General features: G+C 56.3%; 1 protein-coding gene and 1 long non-coding RNA gene across 2 annotated transcripts; one reads left to right on the top strand and one right to left on the bottom strand.

The window, feature by feature from the left end:
* Positions 1 to 645: 645 nt before the first annotated feature.
* Positions 646 to 8,520, bottom strand: TAMALIN (trafficking regulator and scaffold protein tamalin). Its single transcript, XM_025284213.2, has 8 exons — positions 8,183 to 8,520; positions 6,045 to 6,094; positions 4,406 to 4,460; positions 4,197 to 4,299; positions 2,968 to 3,061; positions 2,803 to 2,869; positions 2,356 to 2,422; positions 646 to 1,852 (listed from the first exon to the last, which is right to left on the bottom strand). The coding sequence occupies exons 1-8, from the start codon at positions 8,432 to 8,434 to the stop codon at positions 1,359 to 1,361; spliced, it is 1,182 nt and encodes a 393-aa protein (XP_025139998.1). The 5' UTR covers positions 8,435 to 8,520; the 3' UTR covers positions 646 to 1,358.
* Positions 7,866 to 16,269, top strand: LOC112584605. Its single transcript, XR_003108911.2, has 3 exons — positions 7,866 to 8,001; positions 15,051 to 15,223; positions 16,133 to 16,269. It is a non-coding gene; the product is annotated as an uncharacterized LOC112584605 (long non-coding RNA).
* Positions 16,270 to 16,299: the final 30 nt, after the last annotated feature.

Here is a 16,299-nt window from a genome sequence, read left to right as displayed (position 1 = left end):
CGGCCATATTTTAGACCAAATGGGAGGGCCCTGGGGAGGCCATGCTGAATACCAAAGGAGCCAACTGTGGACAGAGCAAGTGCAGAGACACTGAGGGCGGGACGCCTGAAGTGCACCATGGGCAAGGTGGCCAGAGCAGGGAGCGAGAGGGGAGGAAGAAGACGGGGCAGGCAGGGGTCAGATGTGCCTGCGTAGGGATTAGAATCTTATCCTGGGAGTGACGGGACACCTTTGAGGAGTTGTAGAATGAGTGACCTGTGATTTGGCCTGTCACAGGCTGGGGGGATGATGGCTAGGGACTCCTATGCAGGAGGCCCCAGATTCCTAGGAGAGAGCACGCCAAACAGCTGTTTACGCAAGGCTAGGTTTAGAGGAACCTCGACTCCAGCTGCTGTGGTATTTGGGGGGGTGGTTCTAGATGCATTTAACAAGAGGCCCAAGTTCTGAAGCAGTGTGGGGCCTCTAGTTCAGGCCCATACCTGTAAGTCAGAATCCCCTAGTCTATTTCCCTGGCTGCAGGCTCCAAGCAAATAAGATGTAAAATATAGTGTGTGTGTCTGTGTGTGTGTTGAAGGGCGGAGTGGTGGAGTCAGAGCTTGCCGGAGCCCAATCCTCCCCCTCAGGCAGTCACCACACTGACACAGATGCAAAAAACCGTCCATTTTATACAGTTTGTGGTTCAGAAGCAACAATATGCAAACGGTGGAACAGTCTGTACTGCCCTCACCCCACCGGATGTGCCCATTCCTATCTCCCAAGGGCAGAGGACCCAGGACCCCTGCCCAGTAGGACCCCACTTAGTTACAGGCCCCTAGGGGGGCCAAGCCCTTAAGGGTCAAGGCTGAGAGGGAGGGAGACCAGCACCTTGGGCCCCCTCAAGTGCCCACTGGATAACTGGAACTGTGTCTGTGTGGGGTGGGTAGGGGAACGACCGGGCGGAGGCCATTTCTCCCCATGGCCAAGGGTGGGTAGCAAGTAAAGCTGAGGAGAGGGCTTCGTGGGACAGGGTCCCCCTACCTGGAGGAGGAGTTTTCCTGGACACCCCACAAGGCACTACTGACCCAGATGTAGGATGGCACGTCCCATTTTTGGCCCCCGAACCTCTCCCAACCCCGAACTCTCTGGTTCTCCTGTGCCCACCTCCCACTGTAGTTTGGGGGAGGACAAGTAAAGAGGCCTGGGGCTGGGTTCACCACTCTGCAGAGACTAGCCAGGACTAGCTGGGGTTGCCAAGGACCCTCTCCGGCTACTCTGGGCTCTTGGAGTCCCCGTGGCGGCCGAGCGACCGCCCCCGCCCCCTTTTTGCACTGGCTGGAAAGAATAAATAAATAAATACGTTCCCCTGCCCGCCCCCACCCCTACAGCTGGCTCTCCTCCTCCTCCAGGGAGCGATTGAGTCCGGGGATGAACTTGAGCAGCCGCCGGCGGAAGCTGCGGTACTTGGTTTTGCGCAGGCCGGGGCCGCATAGGGCCTGCTCGCGAGCCTCAGTCCAGAGCGCGCCGGGCGCGCCGCCGCCGCCGCCCCCAGGGCCCGCGCACCGCACGCTGGCGCTGCGGCTCAGCATCGCCCGGGACCCCGGGGCCGGAGCGTCGGCCGCGCCCGGTCCCGGCAGGCGCGCGAGGGGCGGCGGCGGCGGCGGGGGCGCAGGCGGCTCAGCGCCTCCGAAGAAGCACGTGTGGTAGACTGCATCGTCTGAATCGCCCCCTGTCCGCCGCGCTCCCCCGCGGGAGCCTCCCGGGGCGGCCAGCAGAGGCCCGAAGGGCAGCGAGCCCGGGAGCAGGCCCGCGCCGTACAGGCAGGAGCGCACCGACTCCAGCGTGTCATAGATGCTCGGGTCCTTCACCACGAGACCTGCGGGCAGAAGACACGGGGCGGGGGCAGACGTCAGAGGACACGGGTAGGGGACCTTCGCTCCTTCCTGATGACCATCAGTGTGGCCCTTGGGCAAGTCAAAACTTTGAACCCTACTTCCCCGGTCTGTAAAACACGAATTATACACTCAGATCCTTATGAGGGTCGCGTGCTGCAATTCATGGGGTCGCAAAGAGTTGGACACGACTGAGCGACTGAACGGAACTAACTGTGACACACGAGTCAGGAAAGGGGCCTGAAACAAGCTCTTGGAGCCTTGGTGTTCCCACCTGTAAAATGGAGATGGTTCTGTGTAGTAATTTCCTTCAGGGCACTGTTGTGAGAATGAAAATATGTGGGCATCAGCCCAGGGCAGCATTGTACCCAGAGTAGTAGTTCAGCAAAACTTGGAAGGGGAAGTAACTGACTAGTTCCTAGGGGGAAGCAGGTATGGGGGTACAGATGGGGGCACAAGTGACCCTTCCCAACACTGATCTACTCACCATGCACCAGCCGCTGCTCCTGCACCATCAGGGACCTGTATTCTCCCCACTTCTCATACAGGGTTTGCTGCAAGAGACACACCCACCTCACTGTCAGGAGTCAGCAAGAAACTAACCAGGGTGGCTACAGACTGAGGGATCAGGGAGTACAGAAGAAACCTTAAGGTTAAAAGGAGGTTCAGGCAGATAAACGACCCCCCAAAAAGAGTAGGAGGATTCCTCTGGTGGTTCAGTGATTAAGACTCTGTGTTCCCAGAGAGGGAACTAAGCCTCCCATGCCATAACTAAAGATCCTGCATGCCACAGTGAATATCCCACATGCCACAACTAAGACCCAGCACAACCAGAAAAAAACAAACAAACAAGCAAAAAAAACAGTGGGGCCTGCAAGGGGCAGGGGTTTGGGAAGAGGAACCTGGCGGCTGGATGGTTTCCAGGCTGCTTTACCTTCAGGTACTGCAGACGAGCCTCCAGTTCCGCCTTCCTAATTGATGTCCCGTACAGAGTTTCCAGTCTGAGGAGATAGGGGAATCAAAGGATGAGTGGGCCCACAGGGTGGGGAAGAAAGGCTGCGCTCAGGAATCCCCTAGGGACCACAACACCTGGATGTACCTGAGAACGTTGCCAGATGCCTTAATGATGTCGACAATCTCCCGATGTCGGATGCCTTCCACATTCAGGCCGTTGACGCTGGCGATGGTATCCCCTGCCAAGCAGAGATGGGGATCACCATTTGCTCCACGGGGCGTGTGGAAGAATTTCAGTCCCCTATCTTCACCACAAAGGGTAGGGGTAATAACCCCACAGGACTCTCCTGAGCTCCCTACCCCCACTCATGGTTCTGGGGCGATCTTGTGCAGACCTGGCACCCTAGCATAGGGGCCAGGACCCTCAAACATCCACATCCTCATCCTCATCTCACTCTCAGGAAGCTCTGTCCCCAAAGGCTGAGCCCTCCCAGAAAGCCTGGGCTTCCCCCAGAGCTGGTTATTTCGGTCCAGCCCACAGGCTGTCACCAGCAAAACCCAGCTGAGACAGGAAGGCAGGAGGGTGAGGAGCACCACGCCGGGAACTTTAACACTGGCCCCCAAGCTTGAGGCCTCAACCTCTGACACCCTAGGCTGCTGCAGAGCCTCCTGACCTCCAGCAGAGCAGACCACCCTCTCTTAGGACCCACTGCCCAATTGGAAAAGGAGGTGTGGACCCCTGTGGTGGCTACCAAGGGGATGTGAAACCACCTTGCAAAGCTGCAGTATACCACTTAGCTACCAGAGGCTGCTGGTGAATGGGCAAGGAGATGAGGGCTTCAGGAAGAAAAAGGAGATAGAATTGGAGGGGGGGTGTCGAGGGTGCTCAGTTCATGCAGTCTCAGGCTGCCCCTTCCGGGACTTGGGGCTCTAGATTTGGCCAGTCCCAAAGGTCTCCTACTGGCAGCACCATGTCCTTGTTAGAGGAAGTATCACAGGTACCCCAGTACTGGGCCAGGTTGGGAACACGATGGACTTGCTCTCTTGCCGACTCCTGCCCATGCTGGGTTGCCAGATCGCCAGGAGGAGGCAGAATAGCGGTGGCAATATCTGCCATTTCCCAGGCAGGCCCTGGCTTTGTGCCCAGGAAAGCCCCTCACCACACTGATATGAGGACATGTTACTGCCCCCAGTGTTGGGAATATTCAAGATCATACAGTAAATGGTAAATCTGCCTTGATCCAACTCATTCTTCTTTCTGGCCTTCTCGAAATAGGAGGAGGAAGGGGAACTGATTGGATTTCTTGCCCCCTCTGCTTGGGAGTAAGGTCATACTCCCTTCCCAGAGCCCCGTGTCCTGGGCTTAGGCCCCACCTGGTGTGAGCCCCGCCAGCTGGGCAGGGCTGGACTCATGAACCCGGCAGACAAAGGTCACCATCTCCACACGCTGCTCCTCTCGATGGTGAAGGCCATACGTCTGTAACAGGCAAGGGGACCCTCAGCCCTGGGGTGGAGCAGGATCCACCCGTCCCTCAGACCGCCTCCCAACCCTTCCCTCCCTCTGCACCCAGCTTCTCTCCCACCTGGATCTCAAAGCCAAAGGTCTGGTTCTCCTCCTTCTCCAAAGTCAGCACTTTCCTGCAGGAGACACAGGGGCCATCTCATCAAGTCCGTCAGGATTAAAGAGGAGCCAGGCGGGCCCATAGTGTGGCCCTCCCCTCATGCCAGAGTCTGCTCTGGAACATCCAGGCAGGGCTCACTGTCTCCAGTGACAAGCCACACTCATCCCTGGCTGTTGGAATGTCCTTCCCCATACTGAAATCAGCTTCATCAAGCCACACAAAATCAGTCCCCTCGGGGGGGGACACACTGCAATGGCTAGCCCCCAGAGCCAGTTGAACTAGTTGAGTTTTTCGGCCACACTCCCAGCTTCCTAGTGAGCCCCAGAATACTACTGACTGACGAGCTGAGGCCCCCAATTCGGCCCCAGCCTGGAGCGCTGTCTGCTCCAGAGCCTTGGGGAGAGGGCTGGCCCCACCCCCAGAGGCCAGTCACGAGGCTCAGCCCGGACCCCAGCTGCCCCTCCCAGCTGCGGTGAGACCAGCCCACCAGATGTGAGGGCTGGGGGGAGGGGAGACTCGAGGCCGCCCCTTCCCGCACTGAAGGCCTGCCCACTGGACACAATGGTCTGGAGCTGCTCCAGATCTTCGCCTGCTGGGGGAGCCCAGAGTTTCCTCTGCCCACTCCCACCCCCTTCCTTCCCGCCCCGCCAGAAGCCGAGCTGAAGCAGCCTCCAAAGTCTCCTTCAAGGCTCTTGGCCTCAGCAAGGCCCTGGAGACCCAGGCCTCTCAGTGCCCAGCCTGACCCACATACCCCCCCAAATGCTGATCAGCAACTCCCTACCCCAGCGCGAGCTCCTCCCTGCTTTGCAGGCAGGCCTTTTCCCCTCTGTGTGTATTTGGGCCGGGGTGGGGGTGGGGGCAGGGCGACTGTGTCTACTCCAGTGCTCCCTGGTTTTCTAAAAGGGTTGGCAAAGTTTTTCTGCAAAGGGTCAGACGGTAAATATTTCAGCCTTTCTTTTCGAGACCTGAATTATTTGACAGCCTCTGTCTTATATTGTTCTTTGTCTTTATTTTTACAACCCTTGAGAAATATCAAAACAACTCTCAGCTCAAGGCCAATCTGGCCAGCAGGCCACAGTCTGCTGATCCATTTTAGAAACCAGGCTCACATCAGGATGGGACACAGGCAGAGTAGGGCTAGTCCTTCTGTCCTCATCCCAGGCCCTTCCTTAGAGGCCACCACCGATGGGACAAGCAGAGCACTGAGGTTTTGGGTGCAGGGCCAGACAGTCGAGCAGCTGGATGCAGCTTGCCATGGTTTGGGCCTTCAGGGTTTGCTGGGCTGGGAAGGCCCAGGGGAGCCCCCCAAACTCCTCCTGCTTCCCCCTTCCCAGATCCAGATTTCTCCAGGGAGGGGTGACTGGCAGGGACTGGGGGTGGTTTAAGGAGCACCTGATGACTCAAAAGTCCCTCCCTCCTTCCTCTGCCACCCCCTTCACACAGCCCACACCCCCACCTGCCCCTCATTCCTGGTGAGGGCACCGTGCTGAAAGGGTGGGAGCACGACTTCCCCTGGGTGGGCTGAGATGCTGTGTCGTGCTGCGCCCCCCAGCACCTCATCCTTTGGACCATGGCAGAGGCGGGGCTAATGGTGACTCACCGCTGCTGTTCAGGACTCTGGCTGAGGCTCTTCCAGCGGAATCCTGAGCCCTGGGTGGGAAGGAGAGTCAGGAAGAAGCCAGTGAGAGGGAGGTGTCCTGGAGCAGATGCTGAGAGCCCTCCTTTGGGGGGTTCCTCGCCTGGGCTCAAGTCCTAGACCCAGCATTTCACTTCCTGTTGCCTATCTGTCCTGTTCGAGCTCCACACCCGCTCTTCTGATGCTGGAGTAACTAACCCTAGAGTGCCAACATCAATATCAATCCACAGCTTTCTCCCTAAGCTTTATCCCCACAACTGGGACCTCGGGAACACAACAATCTCCTGGGCTCCAGATGCATGAACCTCTAAGTCCTGTCCTGGTTCCTAGTCTGGAAGGGGTGGGGGTCTTCATGACTCTAGGTAGAACAGCCTCTGCCCCCAGGGTGCACGTCTGCAGGGGCTCGGCACCCTAGACCCCAAAAGGTGAAGCAGAGGCTCTTCCTAGATATTATTCAGAGAAGGGCAGGGGCCCCTGGGCTTACCTATCAAGACATTTCAGAGCCACCAAGGCCAGTCAGATCTCTTCTAATTTCTCAGTCACAGAGAGTGGCTTGCAGGAGCTGGGGTCAGGGGCCCTGGTCTAGAGGGCTGGAATCTCAGCTTAAGCATGGAAAGGCAGGGGATAGAGGGGCCAAGCCCCCTCCCTCAAACTATGGAGTCCAGCTGCAGGTGGCCAGCTGTGCCCAGCTCCACCTGGGTCTCTCAGCATTGTGATACATGTTGTTGCTTTCTGGGACAAAACAAAAACTTAGATCTCAGACTTGTTAAGTCTCACTACACTCAAGGAGAGAAATGGGAAGGTTTTGTTATTGTTGTTTGGTTGGTTTCATTTGCTTTTTGGTAGGAGGGATGACCGAGCTGAGGGACTCCCTACCTCTTTTGGGTCCTTGAGAAACTAAAGCAGTGTCTTTCCCTCCCTAAATGACTGATGCTTGGAAGAAGCCCGGTTCCAGATCAGCCCTTGCCCCGTGTGCCCCAAACAATCCAGGAGTTTCCTGATCAGTGCGCTAGTTAACTCTCCCCTCAGGCTACCCCCGAGGCCAGGAAGAGAAGGAAGCCCTCCTTCTCTAGAACCTTACAGACGGGCCTCAAGGGTGGAGACAGTTCCCAAACGGGCCAGGGAGGAAGGACTGGGCAGCATAGAGAGACCCCTTTGTCTTTCCACCCGATTTTCATAAAATGCAAATTCTCAACAAGCTGTTCATTGTGTTGGGGGGGAGCCAGGGGCCAGAAGAAGAGGAGGTGGGGGGGGGGGGGGGGCTGAGCTGGGAAAGGCCACCAGTCCCCTCTCCTTAACCTGGGTCTTGAGTTTCCTTTCTGAGCGCTCGGGTGCCCCTCGGGCCAGAGGAAAAGCCCGGCGGAGGGGGAGACTTCGAGGGCGGGCGCGGCCCGCATCCTTCCTGCCCAGCGGGCGCCCTGCGAACCCTCCCACCGCGTCCGGTCGCCGCTGACGTCCAGGGAGCCGTGGCCTCGCGCCCCGCACCTCAGACGCAGGGTGAGGCGGCCGAGCCCAGGAATCCCGGCGCCCCCTCGGAAGCGTGAGCTTTCGGAGTCGGCGGCCCCGCAGGCACTTCTTCGGCGAGCGTCCCACCCCGGGCCCGCCGACACTCAACTTGAATCGACTAGCGGCCGGACCCCAGCTCGAGGCCTCTTGCTCCCACGGGAGAAGCCGGGGCGGGGGGATCCTGGGGATCTCAGTACTCCTGGACGCGGGGAGGCGGGGCTGGGGCGGGGTGGCGATGGCCAGTTGGGGCGAGGGGAAGGCAACTTGGGGAAGCAGCAGGAAGGAGAGCAGCGAGATGGGGCAGAGGCGCGTGGGGAGTGGAGAGCCGCCCAGCTCGTGAGCGGCGTGGAGCCGGGGATGGGGGAGTTTGCGCCTTCTGAGCAGAGGGGTCGAGGGGACCCAGCAGGATCTGAAGGTGTCCGTGGGGGTCAGAGGGCGGGGGAGGAACTGGGGGACTCGGGGACCCCAGGAGTATGGTGTGGGTGGGGATCCTCAGGCGTCCATGGGGACTGTGGCGGGTAGCGCGGATCTTGAGGAAGGGACACCACAGGGTACCGGGGGCCGAGGGGGTCCGCGGGAGTTGGGGAGGTACGCACCTTTCGGCGGGGCAGGGTGCCCCCGGACACCGCGAGCGCGCGATACAGCTCGGCGGGGTGGTAGTCCTCCAGCGCCGCGTACAGCTCGTCCCCGGGGGTCCCAGGGCCGGCGGCTGCAGCAGGGGGGCCCGAGGCCGGGGTCGGGGTCGGAGCAGCGGGAGCGGCTTCCGAGTCAGGAGCCCGAGCGGCGGGGTCTGGGGCGGCCGCCGCCTCCTCTTTCTGCTGCAGCTTCCTGAGTCGGCGAAGGGTCATGGCTCCGGCGCCCCTCTCTGGTGGCGCTTTCTCCGCGCGGCGGGGCTGGCGGTGGCTCTAGGATGCCAGCCTGGAGGGTGGTGGGTCGCCTCCCTTTATAGGCTCGGGGAGCGGGGCGGGCTGAAGGGGCGGGCGGGGAGCGGCCTCACGGGGCCTCGCCCCCTACGCGGTTGGCTCCGCCTCCGGGGGCGGAGCCCGCTGCTCCGGAGCCCCGCCCACTACTCCTGAGACTTGCCTAGACCAGGGAAACCCTTGGGGACCTCGAGCTCCCGGCCCTAGGGGGAAAAACTAGCAGCTGAAAGGAGCGGGGGCGGGGAGGGGGACTTTGCAGGGCATCCCGGGGCGGACTATGGGTCTCTATGATACCTGAGAGACGGGGAGCCTGTGAAGCGGCTTGTACACGAGATTTGGCAGTGGAGTGACAGTAAGGAGTCTTTAGAAGGAGGTTTGGAGGCCCAGAGTAAGATTTGAGGAGACCCAGGGGGCTGCAAGAGACTTTAGGCTAGGAGAAGGAGGGGTGAGGTCTCTGGTGGGGAGGGAAAAGATGGCCCTGAAGTAACTGTGTGGAAGCCACTGGGAGGTTTAAGGGTCCAGGGTCTCCTCTTTACATAGCTCCCGGAACAGTTGAAAAGAGCTGCCTCTCCTCCCCAGGTCAAGGGAAAAGGGAAGAGAGGGAAACCCAGAGAGTAGTGGACTTAATTCTGGCCCGTCAGCCTCACCTCCTGATGTTGGGGCTCAGGTAACCTTTTTCCAGCAGACAGATGCTTACTGTGGGGCTGACTCATGGCAGGGCATAAGGTGCGCTGAGGGGGTGCTCAGGATTGGGGGTTGGTGCTCAACAATTCTCTGACCCTTCTTGGGGACCACCGCCCCCCCCACCCTCGGCTGTGTTGTCTGTGGCGGCCAGCCTACGAGAGTGGTGGGAACAGCCCAGCCGAAGTCTCTGTCGTCAGTGGTACCTGAATAAGAAGTGAGAGGAGGAAGTGGTAGGTCAGGCCTGGCGTCTGAAGAGTGGCCAGCCACCACAGGGCGTCAGCACTGCGAGCTGAGGGCTCCACATCTTGTCTGCCACTAAACAGAAGCCAGGAATGCACTGTCCTCATCTGTCCCCTCCTCCAGTGTTCCCGAGTCTGTGTTATGCCTTTATATTAATAGCTGACATTTATGAGGCATTTACCATGTGCTCTGCACACTGTTCTGTGTGTGTTACATCCATGAATGAACCTGTTTGGTCTTCATAACAACCCTATGAAACAGATACCATTATCATCTCTTACGGAGAAGAAACTGAGGCCCGGAGAGGTTAAGTAACTTGCTCTAGGCCACTCTGTAGCAGAGCTGATTCAAACCTGGGCAGCCTACAGAGCCTGCAGTCTACCCACTGTGTGATGCAGTCTTCTGCTGTTCTTCATTCACCTTGGGTTGAAGCCCTGCTCCCAGCCAGGTTACAGAGGCTCTTGGTCAGGTAGGGAGTGATGCATCCGCCAGTGCTGTGTTAGATGCATGGCATGCGGAGCACAGAGGGGCGAGGGACCCAGCAACCCAGGAAGGTTAGGAAAGGCTTGTGTCTCCTGTGTCTCTCAGTCCATGGGTCTGTCTCTGTCTTCTTGCTTCCTAGTCTCCTGACTCTGTCTCCCCCACCCCCAGGCCCCTGGGGCCCCAGCCCCTATAGGAGGTGTGGGTGGGAGGGGGTGTTTCTCCACCCTGCAGTGATTACACAAGTCCAGATGGCAGGATGCTTGTTGGGTGGGGGGCAGGGGTGTATTTGGGCCGGCTAGGAGCCAAGTACCAGCTCCCTTAGAGCCTTCCTCTGCCTCCTCCCACCTTCCCCCTTGGCACCACCAAGTGGCCATCAGCTGAGGGGCCGAGGGGGCGTTGGTGGGGAAACACGGGACTCTATTGTGAAGCAGTAGCACAGATGGACCCCTGGACCGTCTGCTGCCTCTCCTGACAGACAGCATCTGTGGTGGGGGTGGGGATGGGGAGGCGAGCGAAGGCAGGACAGGCAATGGTTTCTATTCTCTGCACTCCTTGCCTATCCCTGAAGGGACTCTCAAAAGGGCGTCTTATGAGTGCTTCTGTACTACCACCCCACCTATCCCACAGTAGTACCTAAGGGACACCTCCTTGCCTAAAACCTGGGGGAGCAGATGCCATGGTGTCACAGCATCGGTGTCTGCAAGCCCTGTTGAGACAGTCCTTCTTCAGACTGACGTGGAGACAGAGCCTTCCCGTCAGCATCCAGGCCAGTCTGCCTCTCCGCGTCCAAGCGAGAGAACAGCCCCAGAGAAGTGAAATTCAAGTTTCTGCCTCTTTCCAGGCAGGGCACTCTGGAGAATCCCAGAGTAAAGGTGGGCCCAGAAGATGCAATTTCTGTCACATTCATTGCATGATTTCCTCAAATCCCAGAAGTTCAGAGCCGAAAAGGGCCTTGTGGTCCTGAGTGGACACCAAGAGAACCAAGCCCTCATTCAATGGAGGTGGCAAACTGAAGCAGTGAGGGAAAGACGGTGGCAGAACAAACATTAGAACCCACAAGAGCCCAGCCTCCCTGGCTCTGGAGACTGTTTAATTCAGCTGCTGGTAGCTCCGCCTGAGAGCTCAGAGATCCATGCCTGCTTCCTCCTCCCAATATTCCCAGTTCCTCCAGGGAGGCAATGGGGAGCCCCGGGATGCATACTGTGGGGTAGTGGTGCCCTCTGCTGGCCATGAATCTCTTGGAAAATCTTCAAATCAATCTGGGAAGGGCTGTCCGGCAGGTGCTAGAGCCCCACTTTAAGGACCCCGGCCCAGAGCTCCTCTTCCACCTGAGAAGGACTGTGTTCAGCTGAGATGCCAAGCTCTGCTTTGGTCACCAAGTTCTGGAGTTTCACACCTGTTAGGAAGCTGTATTTGTGATCTAAGCCTGGCTGCAGGTGACATTCCTCAGGAAGAAGGCAGACAGCCGGTGGGCTTCTTCTGTGCAGGAACCTGCACGCGCCAGACAGTACACCGGGCCCACAAAACTGCCTTTTCCAATCCTCCACCACTTCCTCCTGAGCCTGAGTCTCTAGTGTAGCATCTGCTCCCCTCATCCCATCTTCGGCAGCTCCTTAAGGCTGGGGATGGGGGTGGGGGACACGCTGCACTCTGTCTGCAGCCTCATACTATGACGCCTCCCCACCCCACTCTCCTCCCCAAGGAAGCCTCCTGGTAAAAGCAAAGCCCTGTTGCTCTGGCTCCGCAGACATCTGCACTCAATCTGTACCTTATTCCTGAGCAAGTCCCAGGCTTTCAGAAGAATTTTCCAGGCTTTGCATCCTTTCGGTCCAGCTGTCCTGGCTCCTAGCTCTCAGGGTACACAGGGCTTGGTCTGTGGTGGGGGAGCACAGATGTGGGGGCTTGGCCAATGGACGAGGCCTAGGTGAGACCCTTTCTTTGAGGCAAGCCCTTTCCCAGACACCTAACCATCAATGGTCCCGAGTCCTGTCCTCACCCACCTGCTCAAGCTCTTGGCTGCCATCAGGAGATCCAGGTACTCAGGGCAAGAGCTGCAGAAGCCCAGGCCCCTCTGGTGTCCGAGTCAATGTCAGGGCTCTCCCATGGTCATTTCATCCCAGGACTGGGGCCCCTTTCTGGGTGTTGCCACTGCTTCTGAGTGGGAGGTGGGAGGGCGAGGGCTGGGGACTCAGCTGGCTGTCTGGGAAGGAATGGGGCTGGGCCCTGGGTGCAGGATGCTGAGGGAGGCCTGGGCAGCTGGTGGGCAGCTGACTGGGCAGGGAGCGGTTGTTTTCCTTAATGGCTCCTATTTCCCAACTGTTTCCACAGGCTAGTGTCTGTGTGTGGCACTGGGGTCCAGGGAGGCCCAGCAGCAGGGGCGGGGGGTGGGGGGCAGGTCTGGGAACTGGAGCAAGGCGGATATGGCAGTTTGTTTGTGTTGGATACAGTGGCCTCTGAGTCTAGTCCCAGTCAGAGGCCAGGGACCATCTTGCCTCCTAGGTGGGATGGCAAGATATTAGTATCTCAGGCTTGGACAGGTTAGACTGGCAGAAAAGAGAAAGGGTCAGCTCTCTAGTTTTCCTTACAGCATCCACTTACCACTTTTAGGACAGAGGGCATGTATTATTTTATCCCGCCTCATTTCAGACAGGTACAGATAGCTAGGAAAGAAAACGACACCTTTCAGGGCCCCGGACTTCCCACATCTCCTCCCTCTTGGCAAACACAGCTGCTCTGGTGGTCCACCCCGGCTCCTCCCAGGGACAGCTCTGTGCACAAGGCTAAGATTCTCCTGTAGACTCCGAACCGAAGTTGGCTCCTCCTCGCTGTCCACGTCTGACCATGCTTCCAGCCCGTGCATCCTACCCACTGTCTCTCCCTGTCCTCCAGCGTTTCTTGCTCTACCACTCCAGTAACTGCCTTCTCAAGTGTTCTTCCGCAAACACATCACGTGACTCTGCTGCTCAGAACCCACCGAGGACTTAGTCCTACATGTGGAACGACAAAGAGCTGTTCCCTTATGGGACAACTCCACATAAACACGCTACTGAGAAGAATTTGGAGACCCTGTCGGGACTCAGGAGGGAAAGTGATGGAGATTAGCAGTCTGAGGTGGCTGTCACAGGGAGGTGGTGGCATTGGCGGCCCTAGGGATGCAGTCCTGACTTCTTAGCATATGACAGCTCTAAGAGATTTCCTCTTTGCAGCCTGGCTCCCTTGCTCTAGGATTTTGAACATTTATGGGTGTTTTTTTTTTTAATTAATTACTTTTGGCTAGCTGGGTCTTCCTTGCTGTGCCTGGGCTTTCTCTAGTTGCAGCCAGCAGGGGTTACTCTTCCTTGTGTGCGGGCTTCTCTTGGTGGGCTTTGCTGCAGAGCACAGGTGCTAGGGCATGGGTTCGGTAGTTGTGGCACAAATAGTTCTTGAATGGCGACACACTCTTTTTGACCAAATCTCCTGTCCCCAGTCAGTAGGCCAATGCCAAACCCCAAATAGACAAGACATCACCTCTCTTGACCCCATCTTCCTGTGTTCCCAGAGTATTATGTGTCTTCCCTTATCATAGCACTTACTTCGCTCCATTGTAATTACCTATTAACTAGTCCATTCCATCTGGTGGGGAGCCCCTGGAGAGCTGGCTTTCCGTAGGCACCTCACCTGTGCTCATGACACGCTACACATGGCTCTGTAGTGGGACTTGCTAAAACCTGCCCTCCTATTCTCTGTATAGATTCACTCCATCTAGAAGGGCAGGGGCCACAGATTGTTCGTCCTTCTGTTCTGCCTACTGCTTTACACACTAAGGTTGTTGAACAAATGCTTCTTACTTAATAATAATGAATTTAGAGCCCAGTCCATCCTGTTGTTCCTTAAACTTTCCTATCCCATTATCCTCCATCCTTGACCTCCAAGGACCATTCCCAGGCGGATCCAGAGCTATCTGCCTTATTCCTTAAATCTGATCCTATCTGGCCATGGGATGCCCAACTCCTCTTGGGATGTGGTGCCAGGAGTTTGGTCAAAGACCAGTCTGGATGTTACTATGAAGTTATGTTTTTAGGTGTGATTAACATTTAAGTCAATAGACTTGCAGTAAAGCAGGTAATCCTCCACAGGGTGGATGGGCTTTACCTAATCAGTCGAAGGGCTTAAAAGATTGCGGTCCCTTGAGGAAGAAGAAATTTTGCCTCCAGACTGCCTTCTTTCCTGGCTCTCTAGCCTGTCACCCTGCCCTGTAGACTTGACTTGCCAGCCCCACAGTTGTGTGATTCAATTCCTTTAAGTATCTATCCATCCATACTATTAGTTTCATTTCTTGGTGAACCCTAGTAAACCATTCCTGTCTTGATCCAAAGCTTTCCCCAGGCCTTCATTACATGTCCCTCCCATGTCCCTGTGTGTCTCTTAAACTTTTGCTATTCTACCCCTCATCTTGTTTTGGTTGTACTTAGCAAGCATTTTCTCCAGCCTCTAGATCAGAAGACATGGTCTGGTGGGAGGATGGCAGGGACAGAAATTTTAAATGTGGGCAACAAAACCCCCAGTCGTATACCATTCAAATGAATTCAGGTCTCCTGTGTCATGGGCCTTACAAAGGTGAAATGTTAGTGACCTTCAAGGGCACAAGAAGAGGTCCCAGTGTGGTTGCCATTCTGATTTTCAAAATGATGCAAGATGAACCTGCAGTTCTTAGCCTAGTGGATTTGGGGTCCATAGTTGGCAAGATGACTCACTACTGATTAGCTTTTGAACTGGGATGAGGTCCACTATAAGCCACTTCACCTTTCCTTTCGACAAACACAAGATTACCTTGCTACTTCTGCAAGGTGCTTGTGCCTTTGCTGTCATTTTGTTCATTAAAGAATTCTGGCCAGGATGCAAGGAAATCTTAATTAGCGGCTGATTTGGGTTACTGGGACGTATGCCAAACTTAAAAGCCAACTTCTAGGGGAAAGTTGCTTGATTTTCTCCAGCCCCCCAGTCTCAGATGACAGGACAATAGAAAACTCTGGGTAACAAATCAGAATTTTAAAATATTGAGAGGCTGGAGCTATGGGCAGGTTCTATGGTAAAATTTATGGGGTATACACATAACATCCTGCACTTGAGTTCAAAAATACCGATTTCTCACATACAGGATGGAGGAAGGGGGCTGGATTTTACTCAACCCGCGACATGAGGTGCAGGCCTGGGATGTCACCTGAAGGTGTCAGGCAGTCTGGGATTCTCGTCCTCGTCTGTGCTGTCAAGTCAATGTCCGGGTGGAGCGCTACGTGCCCTCCGCGGCCCCAGGCTCCAGCCAGGTCCTCGGTGAGCAGCCAGCGTGTGGGAAGGACATGGCGTCACGGAGACAGGATGTGCTGAGGCCGAGGGGCTGCAGCCTCTGGCCAGACACTGTGGACCCAAGGTCTTTTCCACCCCTGTGAGCTACGTACGTGGGCAATTTGTCTTCTCTAACCGTCAGTTTCCGAATCCACAGAGGATAATAATGGCCACCTCACGTTGTTTTGAGGATGAAAGCAGTTTATGTATGTATGGCCCATTTTGGCACACTGCCTAGCACACAGGAACTTTTAAATACATATTTGCTAAATATTAATGGGAGAAGCGCTAAGCTCTGCAAGATTCATGATAACATAACAGCTGCCTTCCAGTATTTTAAGGGACCTTAAATGGAAAAGAGAATTAGTGCTCTGAACCATCTGTGGAGAGAACTCACAGGGAGGCTGCCCAGTCCTATGTAAGGAAGAGCTGTCCACTGAGCAGATGGCCGGCAGGTGGAGGCTGTGGTCCTGAGTGTCACGGCATGAGGCTACGGCCACTTGGCGGGGATGCTGTGGGGGAGTTAGGCACGTGATGGGTGGTGGACCTCTGGAGTCCCGTCTAAACTTGAGATTCTATGATTCTAGACTTTTTCTCTTGGGTTCCTTGGTCTAGAGATTTTTAAAGACATTCACAGCCACCCACCCACTGAATATCCCAGAGTAACCACTGTACACTCCCATTTCAAAGTCCCCTAACCCATCCCCAAATTCAGATTTCTATTCCAAGTCAGGAGTGGGGAAGCGAAAACTGAGGGCCTAGGCTGCTGTTGAGACTAGGTGGCTGGTGACTTACCAGGATCAAGACCCTCTTTTATATAAACAGAAAACTGCTAAAAGACAAATAAAGACAAAGCCCAAGAGAAGGTGTTGAGTTTGTCCTCCACTCCCTCTCCAGGCCAGGCCCTCCCTCTATGAAATGCAGAGGAACAGCCTCAAGAAGACTCCCTGATGCTCCAATCAGGTCCTCTTCAGACGTGAGCTGCTGTAGCAGATGTTAATGAACATCATACCCTGGCAAGTGGGAGGGGAAAGACACTGCCTGAGAGCATCTGCCCAACTCCC

This window comes from Bubalus bubalis, chromosome 4 (assembly GCF_019923935.1).
Source record: "Bubalus bubalis isolate 160015118507 breed Murrah chromosome 4, NDDB_SH_1, whole genome shotgun sequence".
Taxonomy (NCBI): domain Eukaryota; kingdom Metazoa; phylum Chordata; class Mammalia; order Artiodactyla; family Bovidae; genus Bubalus; species Bubalus bubalis.
The sequence above is the reverse complement of the archived record's forward strand: the minus strand, read 5'-3'. Positions and strand labels throughout refer to the sequence as shown.

What these genes read in the sequence shown, in the direction of transcription:
- TAMALIN (XM_025284213.2), bottom strand. Translation starts at nt 8,434, where the DNA reads ATGACCCTTCGCCGACTCAGGAAGCTGCAGCAGAAAGAGGAGGCGGCG. An exon ending in GCTGGCGGGGCTCACACCAG is followed by an intron (nt 3,062 to 4,196) that starts GTGGGGCCTAAG and finishes TCTGCTTGGCAG; the next exon opens with GGGATACCATCGCCAGCGTC. An exon ending in GGAGCAGCGGCTGGTGCATG is followed by an intron (nt 1,853 to 2,355) that starts GTGAGTAGATCA and finishes TTCTGCCCGCAG; the next exon opens with GTCTCGTGGTGAAGGACCCG.